The sequence below is a fragment of the Electrophorus electricus genome, chromosome 15 (genome assembly GCF_013358815.1).
Source record: "Electrophorus electricus isolate fEleEle1 chromosome 15, fEleEle1.pri, whole genome shotgun sequence".
NCBI lineage: Eukaryota > Metazoa > Chordata > Actinopteri > Gymnotiformes > Gymnotidae > Electrophorus > Electrophorus electricus.
Genome location: NC_049549.1, coordinates 16,698,326 through 16,717,127, shown reverse-complemented (window position 1 = coordinate 16,717,127; position 18,802 = coordinate 16,698,326). Strand labels below are relative to the sequence as shown.

The 18,802-nt window shown below is 38.9% G+C and overlaps 2 protein-coding genes across 3 annotated transcripts; both read right to left on the bottom strand.

Moving 5' to 3' along the window:
* Window positions 1-4,108: 4,108 nt before the first annotated feature.
* sdhdb (succinate dehydrogenase complex, subunit D, integral membrane protein b) lies at window positions 4,109-9,224 on the bottom strand. 2 transcript variants are annotated; one of them, XM_027013670.2, is made up of 4 exons: window positions 9,142-9,224; window positions 8,263-8,373; window positions 6,834-6,984; window positions 4,109-6,014 (listed from the first exon to the last, which is right to left on the bottom strand). In XM_027013670.2, the coding sequence occupies exons 1-4, from the start codon at window positions 9,188-9,190 to the stop codon at window positions 5,849-5,851; spliced, it is 477 nt and encodes a 158-aa protein (XP_026869471.2). In that variant the 5' UTR covers window positions 9,191-9,224; the 3' UTR covers window positions 4,109-5,848. The 2 variants fall into 2 exon arrangements, with proteins under 2 accessions (XP_026869471.2, XP_035390178.1); XM_035534285.1 differs by having other exon boundaries at window positions 6,834-6,981.
* A 367-nt stretch (window positions 9,225-9,591) lies between these two features.
* Window positions 9,592-15,387, bottom strand: il4i1 (interleukin 4 induced 1). Its single transcript, XM_027013669.2, has 8 exons — window positions 15,272-15,387; window positions 14,558-14,651; window positions 13,382-13,605; window positions 12,043-12,155; window positions 11,254-11,455; window positions 11,063-11,131; window positions 10,826-10,962; window positions 9,592-10,718 (listed from the first exon to the last, which is right to left on the bottom strand). The coding sequence occupies exons 2-8, from the start codon at window positions 14,586-14,588 to the stop codon at window positions 9,953-9,955; spliced, it is 1,542 nt and encodes a 513-aa protein (XP_026869470.2). The 5' UTR covers window positions 14,589-14,651; window positions 15,272-15,387; the 3' UTR covers window positions 9,592-9,952.
* Window positions 15,388-18,802: the final 3,415 nt, after the last annotated feature.

The window sequence follows — 18,802 nt, the reverse complement described above, 5'->3', positions numbered from 1 at the left end:
TAACTAGTTGGTTTACTTTACGCAGGAATTACATATTCCGTTTAATGCAATGCAAGTTTAACTAATAAAAGCTATCAGGGCAACGTTAGCTAAGTAAACTAGGTTAGCTAGCGTCAGCTGTGTTAGCCTGGAGACTGCCCTGGGTGGACCTGCTAGCTTCGCCAGTATGACAGAGCATGCTTTGCAAATCTTGTGCACATAATGCTTGGCAACACCTATGAAACACTCATTTTTGGGAGACATGGGTCTTTTGTCTTTCGACAAGCAGGAAAAAAGGCCATGACTTGTAAAGAGTCAGAAGTGACACTCAGGGGACATAAAATAAACGTGCCAGAGGTAGGTCATGTTATTAAAATTGTCTAATTCTAATGGCCTTATTTGTTCATTGGACACTCATTTTGGGCACAATAAATACAAGCACACAATAGAGCACATTTGTATACATTAAACATGAACATGACATGACCCCCCCCCCCCCCCCCCCCCCTTATATGCTTAGAAGAGATACCTTTAGATTATTATTAACTTTAGAGTTGTGAAGAAGCATTAGTAGATTGTTTTCCAATGTCTTCCAGGCAGCTGATTTATAGCATCAAAGCACTTTCTCCAACACTTCTCTAATGTTCTATTTCATCATGAAACTGATGTTAACTTTACAGTATGTAGGCTACTTGGTGCACAGACTCCCTTGGTATTGTTCAGATTTCTTCATCAGTCACATGTCAAACACAGCATTTCATTTTTTGTGCTAAATATAACAATTTTTTTCCATAGGGTGAGCATGCTGTTACATATTGTGAAAATTCTGCAGCAAAGAAGATAAAGGTACAATGTACCAAGTCACCAACTGCAGATGTGACCGGTGGTTTTGAAACAGCATGGGCAGGCATGTTCATGTTCACTTTTTAGCTTTATGTTGTTTATTCCATAACATCATAACCTACTATAAGTTTTGGCCAGGGGTCCTTCATCAGCTGTGTAAGCAAAATGCTGCATAACAGATGAAGGACCTCTGTCTGGAACATCCTGTTTCTCTGGTAGCCTTGTGTACATCACTGCAGTTTTGACTTCGCACACACACACACACGCACATGCGGTGTAGATGTAGAGATAGTCGTTCCTTCACTACAATTTTTGACTCACTCTTTTCTCTGTGCATATGTGCCTACATACATACTCATAGATATAAAAATAACTATTTAATTTCCAATTGTAGAAGCAGAGAATGATGTCAATCTCCTCTTTTCAAAGTACTCCAAGGTCTTGCAGTAAGTCCACAGGTCATGTCCAGACTGCTGTAAAATAACTACCCAGTTAACGGGACAATTCTGTATTTAATATACAGGCTAGGTACTATACTTGAGGTTTGGCGAAAAAAATTCCCTAAGCTCCTAATAGCTCAAATGTTCTCAGCCATTTATGCCCCTGCATCCACTTTATGCTGTTTAACAACTGTTAGCTATATATCATGTTTATTCTTGCTGTGCTCATTTTGGAGGGTTTGAGTTTTTCAGTGAATCCATTTTCCCATTGTTTAATAGTAATAGACCTGTACCCAAAGGTGCAAAGGGGGGGAAATGAGGAACATTAAGCATAAATACTTAACGTATGAAACCTGCAGACGAATGTTAGTCAATTATACATCTAGAGATGTATATATAATGCCCACTGTTCAGAGAGAGAGCTGCGGTGGACGCATCGCAGATCGAGGAGCTGGAGAGTATTCTTACTGAGGCATTAGCCTTGCAGTCACAACTTATAGAGAAGAAAGAACATCTCAGACGGTCTTTGGCTGTTATTTCAGACAAATTGCAGAAATAGATTTTATCTGAAAGAGCTTTTCATAAACGGCTTAGAATTTATTTAACTAAGATTTTTGTCAGGTTTTTTTGTCAAAATGTATTGAAATAAATATTTCAGTATTTGTAACCTTTGAGTTACACTTGAAAACGTTTTTGTTTTGTTGTGGTGACAGTGTGAAGGATGCTGAGTAGTTAGTTGGGGATTGTATTCTGACTTGTTTATAGTAAATATACATAATGTCCACATAAACGTCCTGTAATTATTCTTCAACTTCTAGCTCTCAAGATTACATTCAATTACAGCCTTTTAAATAATGAAATGTTCACACAAATTTCCCTGGAATGTGACAGCACAGACTGTTTCAGGGTGTTTAATTTTTATTTAGTTAACATGGATATAATCATAGAACACTGTAAGGTTAAGAATCCATCAGACCGATGAGAAGTTTATAGGTTAACCTCTGTATGATCTGCAAGGATACATATGTGTCTTTTTCAGCAGATAAGCTCATAACACATTCTCAATAGCTTTATTTAATCAAGCCATCATAAGCCTCATTAGGCGCAAATGTATGTAAGGCAGCTGTAGAATAAATATTTATTATGCATTTCTATGCAGTCAATTTCTACTTGTCCTCAGTCTGATATGTAAAGGTTGAGTACTTTCCCAAAGTTTGGTTTCCTTTGCTAGTCTCTGCTGAGGTCAGTCTTATTATTTGGAAAAATCTTGATATTTTATGTTATAGTACATTATAACAGTACTTGAAATAAGGTGACAAGTCCACGTAACACTGATGAGTGACCTCCCTCAGAGTTGTTTATTTCCAAGTGGATGAATGTGGTAACTACAATACCTGTGGGCAATTTGAGACTCATTGGTTATGTGCACTGTACAGTAGTTGGAGTGTATGGCATTAGTGTTTTTACTTAAGCATCTACTAATTTGTGGTGACATTTAGCTGCTATTTTTTCTTTATCATTAAAAAATGTAAATCTACTGAACATGGACCAGGTGTATGACCTTCTAGTTCTTAAAAACTAAGGGGTGTAAACGTAGCCGTACATATGGAACGACTGACAGCTGTTGGAGTGAACAGACTGTTGTTGTGCCTTAACAAAAAGGTGTTGGCTTAGCTGAACAAATGATTTGTTACATTTAATGTATTGCCTGGGCATTTCTCCTAGTCACAAAACAAGTTCCTGTTTTTCACACAGCCACTGGGGGACAATACTTGGCAGATATTTTTTTGTTCTAAAGCTGAAATAGCACTGACACTGCTAAAAGCATTTTGTGTCTTTGAGCCTTTACAACCTTCTCCTATTAGATACACTGGCTGTATTATTAAATAAGTTACATACAGAAATACAACATACTACTGGCCTAAATATAACCTAAAGGACTGTAGCATTAAGATGATTATCATTTTTAGTGATCACTAACAGATCTTTGAGTGACAGTGCTGCACGGGATGGGGAATTTATGCAATCAGATTTTAATCACATACTGTGGGAAATTACCTTGTTCTTTAAGGCAATAAAGACCTCATAATGCTGTATGAAGAAAATAATTTGATTGTGATGTGAAGATTATCTTGGCAAGTAAGAACAGTGCTGAGAACTTCCATTTTTTACAAGGCCAATCTAATCTGAAAATTGCAATGATTGCTGATTAGGGATTTAGGAGTGTTATCCTAACCAAATCCCATTAGGCTCTTGCCATGATTGCGGATTCTTCAGCATTTTGTTGGGAATCCCCAAATACTTGGCACCATTGAACAAGACAAGGTCCTGTGTGCCAGTCTCAGAAACACATCATTTTGTTGCTTAGCAATGAATCCCTCTTGATACAGGCCATGGCCTAAAGAAGTAGGTAAATGTGGCATATGTATCTGATGTAAAACCACATAAAATGGGCTTATCTTAGAGCTGGGCAATATGGCAAAAATATGATCACAATATTTTTTTCCCCCATATTGCTCAACATCAATATTTATCACGATATATAATTTCATAATGATGATGTTGAATAGATTATCTTTTTGTGTTCACTTGTTAACCTTTACTGGGTAGCTTTCTTGTAACATTAACTCTTTAATCTTCACAGAACAGGAATGTGATGGAAAAATCTATTGTATTTACTTTTAAGAACATCTTAATAATCCCAATCAATACTGAAACGATATCTTTAATAAATTAAGATCTTATAAAAAAAAATATCCTTAGCGTCTTTAATTGTAAACAGTGAGTTTTATATGTAGGGGGATTATGAATAATTACCCAGTTAACCATAGAGAGTTGAGGCTATGTATGGTCTAGTGGGTTTATTAGATTTGTGATTTAATTCTGGGTCATACACACCACATGGCTAAAGTGTTGTTTTACAGGTGCAGTTCTGTCTCCACCTAGTGTTGGAATATAATGACTTTTCAGGTGGTTGAACCAGAGATAATTCAAAATCTGGAAAGTAACATGATTAAAACTGGCCTAAAAGGATTAGAAAAGTAAGTCTGTCCTTTATATTTATGTACATTGTATACATTGCACAAATATGTAATCCTCTTGGTACTTAGTATCCTACTACATAGATGAACAATGCAGATGATTTCCAGGGGATTTTAGTCTAGGGGTTAAAATTCTTATCATGAGGGGAATTTCACATGATGTTGAAATTTGTACCAAAAGCCACAAGACCATCAGACCTTTCTGTACAAGGAGAAGAAAATGATAAAACTACAACCACACATTCTTCAGTTAATCTGTAGAGCTCCAAAGTTGATCAACCCATGCATGCATAGTGGGTCTGCAGTTTGCCTACAATAAAGATTTATGAGAAATCTTGAGGGCAAAATAATTTTAAACATAATGTAGTCCATAAACATGCAAAATGGTTTTATGTAGCAGACAACAGGCTTTGGACATCTTTTTGATTAAAATAAACCGCACACTTCATGAAGTGAATTTAATATTGAGGAATCTTAAGACGAATTTAACTTTATCCACTGCTAACATGTGCATTAAAATCTGACTGCAGACATAACACAATAAGAGAATGGCAACTCCTTCATGATCAGTTCTTGAGCTTTTCCAAATATATTGCATCATATGTAATTATGTTAACAATTATCATTATGTTCCCTTACTGTTATCTAAAACTGTTCATATATGGCTTATAGCCCCAAATTCTTAGAGCAAAAGTCACCGAATTCAAAACTTTACAGCAGACTGAGTCGCTGCCTGTGCTCACGAAGCGGACACACACAGTGAACTTAAGCAAATGACTCCAAATCACAAGGTGTTGCTTGTGGATTACATATAGATCCCAAACTTTCAAAACATACTCAATCTGAATGAAAGAGTCTGTGTAAATTACCACTATCCAAAGCGGAAACACCGACAGCAGTCTTTCACGCAAAAGCCATAGCCACTTAAAGAAGACCAAGGCAAATAGGGATGTCTAATGCTGGCTAGGCTTGCAGTCTTTAAAAAGGCAGACAAAGTAATAGTTTTATATTACCATTTAACATTTCTAAAGTTCACAAAACACCCCAAATAATCCAAACCAAATTAGATCCACAAAAAATTCATACAAGATTTAAGGTGTGTAGAACTAAACTGAAATCATGAGTCTGACATGTTTACAGATTATTATAATAGAGTATATTAAGAATTATTTTTGAAGTTGTTGATGACAGCAAACAATTGAGGTGTCTTAACAAATCAGTAGACAATTATATTTTCCCTTCCTGAAAGTTAATCATGTAAAATACGGCCAGTGATTTTAAGATGAAACAAAATAAAACACTAGCACAAAGCGACCAAAACATGTTGTCTGGGCCAGACCCCTCACAGGTACACTGTCATATCTTAAGCAGGGGAAAAAAAATGAATTGCTCAACAGCTATTAAACAGCCGTGAATCAATGCCGCATTTGTCAAAATCATATATTTAGAGAATTCAAATATAATCTCACAAAATGAAATCAATTGAATCATAATGACAAAAGCTCCAGGATCCAAACCACTTGCCAACACCTCAGACCAGCCTTCCTATTTGCTCCACAGGAGAGCCACGGCTTTACAAATCCCGACGTCATGGTAGTTGAAGTAGCAGAGACCTGCGAAGGTGACAGTTGACAGAAGGAAGAGGCCTGCCCTGGCCATCTTGATCTTAGAATCTCCTTTGGCATAATCTGTTATGACCTGGCCCAAGCCCCTGAGAGAGAAATCTTATGGTTAGACACACAGTGCACACCAAACAATATTGATACTAATCAATCCTTTGTTTAGCATAAATATCATGATATCATCTTAGCTCAATGCCACTGTAGTGGGGGGGGGGGGGACATTAGTTAAAGATACAATACTCTCTTTTAGTAGATAGTGCCCTATTCTTTAAGTGTTGGTTTAAAGTCTTAGCACACTGTTTGATTGAGAGCAAAGAAGTGCACCACCAAAATCAGGTGTTTCTGAACACTTTAGCTGGAACACCTGATTTCGACTGATGGTCTTTTCTGAAAATAGCTGACACCCACTAAATGAGCTTTCCTTAAAGATGGTTAAATCCCTGATTTAAGGCTTAAACAGACACGCATGATTTGGCAATGTAGACCAAAGCATTCAAAACTGCTTAGATACAGACTTCTAAAGCTTTTTTCTCTAATTAAAAAGAGCTTTAAAAAAATAGTTAGCACAGTTTGCACAATGAGAAAAAACGATTAATACGTTTAAATATCATTTTAAAGACTTAAGTTGGCTTCATAAAAAAATGTTTTCCTCTTTTTCTTTAAGTAAAATGAACTTTGGCTTAAGGACAAACGATTTGTTGCATTATTAAAACAATTTGTTTCAGAACTTACATTTTTAAAAGTTTATTAACAAGGTTTCGTGACATGACATTTCAGATGAACTAGTCCAAGTCCTGTTAAACAGCGGTGTCAAAGAGGCAAACGAACCAACATCCTCTTTGGCGGCGGCAGCGGTAGCACTGGGCTATTCCCGATGCTCCAGAAAGACCTGCTGTGATTTTACCCACCAGTGTGCGTGTAGCGTGAGCACTGCAGCCAGGGAGTAGTCCATGACAGTGCCTGGGTAGAAATAGGCCAGAGGGCCCATGCTGAGGAGAATCACACTCAGGGCCCGCTCTCCCTTCCAGTGATGCGAGGCTGAACTGGACCCAGAGACTGCTGTTTGACACAAGAGGGCAGATCAGTGACGAGCAAAACTGTGCTAAGCAACATTTATGTTCATGGCCTTCACTGTACTGTAACATTTGTAACCAGGAAACTATTTCATTGTAATTAGACAAATCACATGTCTTCACAAGTGCTGGACTGGGAGGCACAGTCAAGCAGGTGCCTCCCCCAGAGCTTATAAAAGCTTGCTACACATGACTGCATCCTCAAACTGCTGCGATGGTACATGAATTAAGCATAAGAATAAGTTTAATTATAGTGAAGTGTTTATTAAATGAGCAATTACCTAATATTTAAAGAACAGGGTTTAGACAACCGACTAACGTAAAAGATTGCAAGTAATACGATTGATTACATTTACGGCATTTAGCTGATGCTTTTATCCAAAGCAGCTTACAATTATGACTGAGTACAACTTGAGCAATTGAAGGTTAAGGGTCTTGCTCAGGGGCCCAGCAGTGGTAGTGCTTGAACCAGCAACCTTCCGATCACAAGTCAAGTACCTTAATCACTAAGATTATAGTCTAGCTGCAGTTTTTAGCATCACATTATTATTTTAGTATCACATTATTATCACATCATTATTTTAGTAAAACAGAAAACACCGCCAGCACAATACCCAAACTACTAAAACAGCAATGCGTAAGGACAGAGTTGGTCCTGGGTAAGTGCAGGACTGTCTCTTAACGTTAACCGGGGCGTTAACTAGGCAGGAAAGAAGGGAAAAAACGAATGGGGCAGTAGTGGAACGCAGCAGTCAAGCACTGGATTACCAAGTTACCATTACGCTGCAGTTTTCAGCAGATCTACCACTTGACTCCTGGCTCTTCTCTCAACTAAGACACGTTTACCAAGACATTTTGGCAAATAACCTGATGTTCACACAAGTTACAAAGAATATATAAATTAAAAAAATTTAAAATATTCTCTGGATGGAAAACGTTTCAATATTAAAACTACCTCTCCTCAATGAGTTTACTGATTATAAATGTCTAGTCAGCATTATTGCACACAAAGTACACTTATTATTATATGAAGAACTTTGCTTGCATAGCTGATGAAAGACCTCTGTCCAAAACATCCTGTTTGTCTGGAAACTGTGTACTTCACTACAATTTTGAATCTCTGCATTACTACAGTACACTGCAGTTACTCATCCGAAATCAGTTAAGTGTGTGTGTGTGTGTATAGCCTGTTTCATTGATTAATAATGTATTTAAGTTGTGTGTTGTTTTATATCTTGAATGACGCCTTTATCAGTATGCTTACCATAATGAGAGGGTGTTGCATGTATCCGAGCTGTGAGCAAAGAGGAGTGACCCTCATCCTTTTTAGGTGCAGCTAAAGGTCTTATGAGAGAAGCACTGCGAAATAACAGAGCTGTAGAACAGGACACTTGTAAACAAACAAGCCAGACAATAAAATGCACTCTGCACACAGCATTACATTTCTTTCCCCATGTAAAACAGCTTTGACAAATATTTTATTATTAAAGCATAAAAGCAACACTTATAAAAAGAAATGTTTTATTTTAACTGGGAAAAATAGTAAACCCATGTCCAATGAAATCCTGGAAACACAGATCTGGCAAAAATGCAAATCAAGGCATCATGTAAGGTACTTAACACAGCAACTACACCGGACACAATTCCTAATATATGACCAGTCTTACGGTTCTTAATATAAGGCTACTAGACAGACTGACATCAAAGAAAATATAATACAATACATAATAAAACATACAGTCACTAATTTTTGCGGCGAGTTAGCGGTAGTTATTGTGTGCCAGTATTTTGTGTTGTCGATTTGTAACTTTGAAAATGTGGAATTGTCGTTTATATAAAGCAGATAATGTTTTTATGTCACTGACGTAGCGGTTAACAAACTTTGTCTTTGAACTATTTAAGTCGACCTGATTAAATTATTGAGCATTAACAAATATTTCAGACATCAGCGACAGTGTCCTACAGCTACACCAGCTAACCTAGTGCGGGAACTGATTTAGCTTGTAGCGCTATTGGAATTTGTGAACTTGAACGATGAAGCATTTACCGGGAGAAGCTACTTAAAGAGTGTGTAGTGTCACTAAATCCTTAACCACCCATGTCTGCAAAATCACAACATGTAGCTTCAAACACAAACACTTACGTCGGACTCCCCTATGACAAACAGAGCTGACTCTTACGAGGTACGCCATAGCCGTCAGTATCGCCAAGGTCACTAGGGTTACCCGGAAGCAGTTCTTCCGAGTGGCAAGAAATTAAAAGTTGGCAGATGTGTTTTTGTTTTTTTTAATGTGAATAAAAACATTTAAACACATTAAACGATAACATGTATATGATTATAACGCAAATGCTCTTCTTGTTGATTTTTATGCAGTATGAAGCGACCTTCGAGTTGAAAAAGACACTATTAACTGGATAATTCTTCGTTCTCATATGATAAATTATGTTATAAAGCAACAAATACGTTTGTAAATTTAGACATTTTTGTAGGCTAATTTTTAAATCTAGTCAAACGATGGACGACAAGACAAAGGTGGTTATCTTTAAAATATTTATTTTAAAATGACAAAGAAATCATCAGAAAGTGGGAAAATATTACAAATTGTAGCCTAAAATGTATTGTTGGATTAAGACGACTTGACAAAATAAAAGCCTAACAGTTTATGAGAAAGCTCATTCTCTGGGTTACCGATAAGACCAACCCTGGCCAAAGCCTGCTTGGACATTTCAGAACAAGACCGACTAGTGTATAAATGAACCTCTAAATTATGTCTGATTTCACATAAATAATTGTTATTGTATTAACATCTAAAAAATCAGATCCATAATTCATTTTTGTCATTTATTTGCAGTTGTCTAACCCAAAAGAGGTATAAAACAAGGTACAAATGCTCTAAATAATTAATTTTTTTTACACCTACACTAAAGTGACAAATTTACAAATTACAAGCAGCTTACTGAACCAAACTGTTCATGTTCTTAGCAGCTCTAATGGCAGACTTCATGGCAGTCTCAATCCAGCCATGAGGTGTGGCTGTGTGCTCCCCAGCAAAGTGGATCCTGCCTTCCTTCCTGAACAGGGCAGAGCTGTAGTCAGTCCTCTGATAGGGTGTGAAGATCGCAAAGGCACCGTAGCTGTAAAGATCCTCTCCCCACTTCTTCACAATGCCTCCAGTACAGAGGCTGCGGATGTAGTCGCCATGGATCTTCACCAAGTCGTTCAGCACCATGGCCATCAGCTCCTTGTCCGGCACCCCCTGGAAGAGCGCGGAATCGTCGGAGCAGGTGTAGGAGGCCAGCAGCGCCCCTCCATCTGTCCCAGGGAAACTGTGGCTGGGGTAGTAGATGAACCGGGAGGGCCTGTCCGTGATGCTCCTCCCTCCCTTGATGCCTTCCTCCTCCCAGAACCTGCGACGGAAACTCAGCACCACCTTGGTGGAGCTGGAGTAGTGAACTGAGCGCAGAGCCTCCATCTTCTGAGGCGACAGAGGTGGATGGAAGTTCATGAAGAGTGTGGCTTTGGCTGTAGTTGTTACCAAGGCACAGTGGAATGTGAAGTTGGTCGCCACGGTGGGGTTGCGCCAGTCTTGATAAGAGACTGTCACATTGTTTTCTGTTTGACTGACGAGTTTCACTCTTGATTTCAGCAGGATTGTTCCTTTCAATGTTTCATAAAATGCTCTGGGTAACTTATCAAAGCCACCAGAGATTTCAAAATACCTGAAAGAGATCGATTCAGTACAAGCACGTTAAATGAACTCTACATTGACTATACACAAAAGCAGTGCCTGCACACATGAACCCACGTCTAGTTAGGATGCACTTACTCTGTCTCATCGTTTATATCCGACTGGATGTAGAGCATCTCTGTAAGAGCGATGTAGAAGAAGCTGTTCTCGTTAAGAATGTCCCCGACCATACGCAAGGCTCCTAGGCTCAGTTTACCCTCTTTAACCAAATACTCCTGTCCAGTCCAACAGAAATGCGTTCATCAACAAACTAGCTGGATATGCAGAATTTCAACTACAGTGTCTTTTAATGAATATAATTCATGGACTTGTTACCTTAACAGAATACGAATCATATTTCAACATTGTTTCATTGCAGCCATATCTCTTCAGGTCGTCTCTTATCTAGTAAGCAAAGAAAGTTGATTTAAATAAATGTAAATAGGCAATTACAAACTAAATAATGTGAGGCACTAATAGCATATTTAGACTTTTTGGTGTTGAGTGATATTATGTCCCTCCGTCACCTTCCACAACGCCATGTCAAAAAGTTCTTTGGCTGTTTTCCCCTTCTCATGCTCACTCAAAGAGTAGTTTAGCACGTCAGGATTCTCCTTCACTTTGTAGGTTTTTTGAAGCAACCCGTTGACAAAATAGTAAGTATTTATGTCCTCTTCAATGAATCTGTTCAATTTCAGACCCATCTTTTTCACCAGTATTCCAAGAATCCTGGAAAGTAAATGAAATCACCCGCTTTTCACATGATCACAGCTTACACCTTCTCTATGTTTATTAATAGAGCTTTTTTGGAAGCGTAACATAAAACAATACACGAAAGCATTATAAAGCCCATGCAATAAATTGAAGGAAAGGTTTTCATTCAACCAGATAATTTATAAGACAGAAAAATAACTACCAAACAAATGCAAAGTTCATTTTACCTTGGTTGAAATATGAGGTTGAAATATTAGATAAGAGAATTAAGATTTGTAAGTATCATGTAGTACTATCTTATGTCTGAGAATGGCTAGCACCTGAGGAAGTAACTTTAGTCTGTCTAATAGACTGGGTCTTTATCTCAGATTTACAAACCTAAAACTTGTAATTCAAACCTAAAACCCAGATTTCTTATAAGAAAGCATAAAATGCATATTATACTATTTTATAAGCCAGCTACCTTTTGTTTTTTTTCTCTTGTGTGTTACTCTGAAACAAATGGCATCTGAGAGGAGATGATGGTTAAGCTCTATTAAAATGATCACCACAGCATCACCGCTTGGCATGCACAGATGAAAAGGCACAGAACTTTCACTCACTTGTGCATAGCTGGGATCCTCATGGCACCAAGTTCAGCATACCAGCCCTCTCTCTTCATCCTGTATGTCTGGATTCTTCCACCGATGTGATCGTTTGCTTCGAAGATCGTAACCTAATCATCCGTTTGGACACTGGTTAACGACTGACAGTTAAAATCAAAATACTAATGCAGATGAACATATCTTGTAATATGTTTGACTGTAAAGGCTATTACATTGTTTGCCAATCTCTGTCCTTAAGATTCTGTTGTGCAACTTTGTGTTTTCTGCACTAACACACTTGATTCAACCCCTCAGTTGAATCACATGGCTGTGTTAGGTGTGACAGAGCAGAGAAACCATAAAAGCAGTATGGGTCTAAAATTGGGTCTGGGATTACAAAACCTTTGTGATAATATTCAACTAGGATTTCTATTCTGATGTAACATTTATGTAGGAGAATAGATCCCAGCACCATGTGGAAATATGTTTAATTCTTTGTAGTAAAGCTGCTATGACACCGTCGCTGCAGTATACATTTATTTCCCTGTGCAGTCATCAGGTTAAAGGTCCTCCACAAATCGACTTTTACAACCTTATTCATGAGAACACTGTCAGTACCTGTCATGGTTTTCCCCTCCCTAGCATCCTTGTTTCCATGGCAACCCGGTGTCTTGTCTGTTTTGCTTTACTTGCTAGTTCCGTTTGTTCTGCCCTTCGTTTGGTTTCCTCTCCTGTCATTAGTTTCGCCTGTTCCTTGGTTTCCCTCATTTCGTTGTATATTTAAGCCCTGTGTTTGTTCAGTCTCTTAGCTGGTTATTGTAATGTTCCTCGTGCTCGCCTGAGTAACATTTCATTACTCTTGTCGAATATGAGGCAGACGCACATGCTGAGAAGAGCAAGATTTAATCAGGGCGAATCCAGAATCCACAACGTAGTCACACTACAAGTTCGAAAAACCAGCATAGGTTGGTTAATACATCGCTCTTCTCAGCGTATGCGTCTGCCTCATGTCTGTTCCCTGTTACAGTAACATTACTGTCAATTGTTTTTGTTTACCAGACACATCTGTGATACACAACATGAAACAAACAGCCCAAGAGGCAGCAGAATATTAATTAGATCTCTAGCAGTTCTGTAATCCACTACAATTACTTACGTAGGAATATGATGAAAAGTATAAAAACCTTTAATTATTTTTTTATTTAATGCTTTTTGAAGGTGAAATACGATTTAATTAATTTATACTGTCTGAACAGAATTCATGTTGGTAGTGCTGGACCTTTAAAGAAGTTACAGTAGAACTGAAGCCAGAAAACAGTTCAAACGTCTGAGAGCCAAAGCCTGTTAGGGGACAAACCTTGTGCCCAGCATCCTCTAGAAGTTTGGCTGCTGTAAGTCCTGCGATGCCGCCCCCAATGATAGCCACACTGAGGGGAGTCCTTGTAGGAGGAAGCCCTTGGTCTATTATCTTTTCAAGTTCATCGTAGTCATCATCATTCAGGCATTGTAAAAGAGGATCCACTACATATCCATCAGCACAGAAGGCAGACAGACTGACGATCAGCAGAGTTAAAACAGACCCTGGAGGAAAATGGTAAAACAGAACTATTTAACATTACTCTTGTCTCCAAATAGAGCTTATACATATATTTACAGCATTTAGCTGACGCTTTTATCTAAATCAACTTACAGTTATTACTGAACACAACTTGAGTAATTGAGGGTTAAGGGCCTTGTTCAGATGCCCAACAGTGGCAACTTGGCAGCGGTGGAGCTTGAACTGGCAACCTTCCATTTACCGGTCAAGCACACTAAGCTAGTATATTTCTGTATCTAATATAGACAAAATAACAAAGATATGTTGCCTGCTGTTACAACAGGTCATTCATTAAAGGATTGCTGGAAACATGGCACAGTCATGCACAAGACAAGTTGCCATTTATCAGTTATCACTTAACCAACTTCAGTGTGCCGGAATGGTACAAATATATGTGGATTACAACGCTTATTGTAAAACCTGAGTATAAGATAAAAGAAAGGTGTGGCAGGTATGGTTAGATCCACAGGCTTCTTGGACAAAAATGCTTTGAACATATGTTTTGATATAATATGTAATATTCGAGCTAGAACCTGTTATTAAAACAGCCCTTGCGTATCAAACTGCCTGAATGGTCTTGAGACTCATTTTTAAGAAATGAAGTCCAAGTGAATGGTAGAGTGATTGTGTAGAATTATACACACGAGTGAAGGTGTAATCAATTCATTTTTAATTACTTGTTATTGCATGTTTCAATTAATTTCACATTGTACATTGACAAGATTTAGGTGTTTCTGTGAGGATGTTTGTGAACTATTTTCCAACTTCTATGACGAAGGATCAAATAAGCTAATTCAAATAAAACGGACAGTGCCGAACTACCCTAAACGTTTAAAAGTTCAAAATTCAAAATCTTAAGTAGGTCTACTTTAATTTCCATATCTACTTACAATAGTCATTTGCCCCAGGTCTGAGACATATTCCATATCTACTTACAATAGCGCCATTTGCCCCAGGTCTGAGACATATTCCCCTAAGCGAACGGTTTTGTGGTTTTTTTCACCCTGCGTCTGCAGCCACTCCTTATGCTCTGTGAAGAAACAGAAAGCTAAGAAAGAAAAGCATTTCTGATTCACGCCGTCCATTCCTCACTGCGTAAGTCACGTCTGAAGAAGTGAAGTCTGGATCGTGAAGAAGTCCACATAGTTAACGGATGTTGCTTATGTACGTTTAAACCGTTAATTGGCTTACATCCACACGATCCAGATGCATTAGATTTTTTAAACAAGATGTTTGATTACGGATAAATTAGGTGATTATAAAATATGAAATATGAGTTAAGATGAAAAATCCGGGTTAACGCTATGTGTGGGGTCCTGGAGATATTTTCCCACACTGACCCAGGTGCAACCATACAGATTCATTTACTATTCATTAACATACCAAGGGTAATTTCCACCCAAATTAATCATTTAGAATGAGTTATTATGACATTCGCTTTCTTTAAAAAATAAATAAATAATGAAATCAAATCATATGAAATCTTTTTTTGATGTTTAACCGAGTGAGTGCTTGACAAAAATATTATTTACTATTTGGCTTAAGGACAATTGAGTTAATTAGGCCTGTTTTCTAATTTCAGAATTAGGGTATTATATGATAAAGGAAATGTTAGAATTATAATACCTAATGTAAGTAATTTTCACTTACCGGTGTTGACGCTTCTGCACGTCCCGAGTGTATGGTAAGACACACGGTGAAGCGTTTGGTTTTTAATCGGAGAAATCGAAAGCATCATGGATTGTTTAGGAGAGAAAACCCGAGTAGGTCACCACTCTCAGCAGAATGAGTGTGAGGGTGGATGGGGACTGGATACAACTCCTCCCATACTCCACCCATACACAACTCCTCCCCTGGGGGGGTCTTAGTGGGTCTTACACTACGGTTCATACATTCTTGAGCACTGTTACGCGACGGTTAGCACGTAGCTTTCAAATCCAAACTTAAAAGGTCATAGTTTAACATCTGGGCAGTGGAGTTCCTCCACTGCTTGCCAGTTTGCTGTTCGCTATGTTTAAATCAGTGAAACATCACGAATACGCATTGCGTGCCTTGTGGAGTGAGCTTGCGTGCTTAGTTGCTTTCATTTTCTCTTCAGTGAAAAACAAGCCGTGTACTATAGAATCTGTTGAAAACGTTAACGTGCCTTGCCGTGGAAACCCCTTAGTTTGACATCAGGCGGAACGTTGGGACTTTCAGACAATGTTGCTGACAAGGCTGACAGTAACCTGAAATGAAATGATCGCTTTCCTTTAGTGTTATATAGTTTTTTGTGCATGTAAACTGGGAGTTACTGGGAGTGTGTGTGTGTGTGTGTGTGTGTGTGTGTGTGTGCTGTGGCTATAGATACTCGGATATTTCTTATATATACTTACCAAGTTTGTTCTTTGAATACCAACCTTGTACTATGACTGTTGGTGAAGTAGACTTCAGTGGATAACATATTTATTCATGTGACAGACATAAAATATTTGTTTATCTTACCCTCTCCTGTTCTGTCTCCCCTGATGCATTGTAGTGATGCAGGCATCAGAAAGACATGCGCGGACAGAGTACACCAATTTGTTTATTAGGTACATTGTAACGTTGAGCGGTAAGGAGGCAGACGCATGTGCAGAGAGGAGCAAGGCTTATTATGGGCAAATCCAAAATCAGAGTTCTTTAGGCAGTCCAGGGTCATAGAGCCAACAAGGAGAGCTTGGGGATACATGAGTAAACAAAACAAACACACAAATGCACAAAAGCAAACAGGGGAATCAGGCTATAACAAAGGCTAGGAGCCATGGAGTACAAACCAACACAACTATACAAATAAACATGCAAACATTCAATGAACCAAACACATACACAAATCATACAGTCAAACAAGGTGAGGACAAAATGAAACTATGGAACAGAACTAAACACGGGACAGGGAAAACATGGAACACGGATGATGGAAGGGACTGATTGTGACATACATCTACTCTATTGCAGTACATATTGGCTTTCCATCCTTTGACATTTAGTTCTTTGAACTGAGAGATCATAGGATCCGTCTTGTTTCTTGCAAAACTGTGCACTGTTACCAGTGGACTCTCTCTTGAATTATCTTTTTTAAGAAGATCAATCCTGTATATGTTGTGTATATACCGTATGAGTAAATTAATATATAGCAGATTATTGTTTTATATTGTGATAAGGGGGATGGGATCCACACACAAGGCATAGGGAGAACTAACCCGAAACATTACTCCAAAAGTGTTAGTGGTTGGGCAAAACAAGACGCTTGCGGTTAGGAAAAAAGGGGAAGATTTGTTAACAGCACAGGGATGAGGGAATAATCCAGGGTACAAAAGGGGCAATCCAAGATGAAGAGAAATAGCCAGTCCAAGTCCGAAACCAAAAGAGCAAAGATACAAAGAACCAGGCAACAAATACAAAAGGGGTAGGCAAAAACCAGAAATATGAAAACAGGGTACAATTCACAGAAACACTATCCAAAAGGAACGCTCGGTATACTTAGAGATGAACTGTCGGAAAATACTTCTCAAAGACCTTGAGTCCGAAATCGAAACAGATCTGATTTAATGCCTTCGATTGGTCACGTCGTTGAATGGGTGATGAATGGGCTGCTGGGTATTGTAGTCTGCAATGGGATCTGACGTCACGACAAAAAGACGGTAACTGTGAGAACAGGCAAGGGTGAAAAACAAAGGAAGCAAGATAATGAACAAAGATACCAAAATGATAATCTAAAAAACTTCTGAAGAAAAAACAAAACAGGCCAAGTCACGGTCAAGAATCCGAATCCTTAAGGAACTTTATATGCAGGTAAACCAACACTTTGCAATGAGACAAAGGAAAATCAAGTTAATATAAAGAAGTAATCAGTGAGGGAACACATGAGTATGATTAATATTCAGCTAAGGCTGATTGACAGTCATAGATTGGGTTGCTTGAAGATGTGACATTTATACAGTAGTTAAAACTCTGTTACTGACTTTCAACTGACTTTCTATTTTGACCCAAGTCTAGGCAGCGAGGCCGTAACAACAACACTGAGTAATTTAAATAATTTAGCCAGGTGGAGTGTGGAATAAAAGAACTCAAAGCAAGTTTTTACAGCCAACAAAGTCTTCACACAGGGCTCACACAAACAATCAGCAAGATAGGATACACAGGGAAACTAGGAGGACACAAACTCACAGGCTAGCAACATGGTTAGCAAACATAACAAGCTATGGGCTGCTAAGCTAAAACAGTGATACAGGGTAACAAAGACAAAACTAAAGTAGCAACGGAAAAACAAGTACTAAGCAGAGTCAGCACCAAAAAGCTGAGCCATAAGAAGCCATCTTCCGTCTTTCAACTTGGTCCATATATAAGCCATCTTGATTGGTAGGGAGGAGCCAGTCATGAGACAGCAGTTGTATCCAAGTACCAAACTGTAGCACATCAGGACTGGAGTCACCAAGAAGGGAGCACAGCAGCCTTAGCAGTTAAAGGCATAACACCAAGCAGGTGTGTGAGGACTGGAGACGTGTGGCTCACATGTTTGCCGATATGAGAGATGTGTACCTCAGGAGTGACACTACCGGTTTAGGGGATGCTAGGGCTTGGCTAGACATTCAAGTGGAGGAGGCAGGCGAAACTCAGTCAGACGTTTCCCTTTGTGACTCTCAGTCTTCCACTAGCACAGCCCTCAATGGCCCTCAACCCTCCACTCCCAAAAGAGTGAAAAAGAAAAAGAAGAAAGGAAAAAAGAACAGAAGCACCCTCGACCCTGCTGTTGTGGTAGAGCCTGTCCTCCAGATTGGCTCACTCTGTCCCTGCCTGGAGGAAGAGGAGTCTCCTGAGCATTTCCTGGAGGGACCTGGTTACTCCGTGTCAGACTCTATGGGGGTCAAACAGTACTCCCTAAACTACTATGGAAAGGGTAAAGCTAAGGGGCAGAAGGACTTCTGCAACTCACTTTCAGATGCAGAATCTGACCATTCAGTGGTCTCTTATCAGGAGATGGAGGAGCTTCCCCTTGATTATGTTTCTGACACAGAATCTGAGTGCAGAATCATGGGCAGAGATGGAAGCCTTCACCATAATTCGTGAAAGGTGCACACCACTCCATAGCCCGGATGCTCCCTCGCAAGACCTCCAAGAAAGAGCAAGTCACATCTGGCATGCACCGCTCCAGAGCCTGCT

Coding starts and splice junctions, on each gene's coding strand:
- sdhdb (XM_027013670.2), bottom strand. CDS start 9,190: ATGGCGTACCTCGTAAGAGTCAGCTCTGTTTGTCATAGGGGAGTCCGA. Junction 6,985..8,262: donor TGCAACACCCTCTCATTATG/GTAAGCATACTG, acceptor TGTGTCAAACAG/CAGTCTCTGGGTCCAGTTCA. Junction 6,015..6,833: donor CTCACGCTACACGCACACTG/GTGGGTAAAATC, acceptor TTTCTCTCTCAG/GGGCTTGGGCCAGGTCATAA.
- il4i1 (XM_027013669.2), bottom strand. CDS start 14,588: ATGTCTCAGACCTGGGGCAAATGGCGCTATT. Junction 12,156..13,381: donor TAGAGGATGCTGGGCACAAG/GTTTGTCCCCTA, acceptor ACGGATGATTAG/GTTACGATCTTCGAAGCAAA. Junction 11,456..12,042: donor AGGATCCCAGCTATGCACAA/GTGAGTGAAAGT, acceptor TTTACTTTCCAG/GATTCTTGGAATACTGGTGA.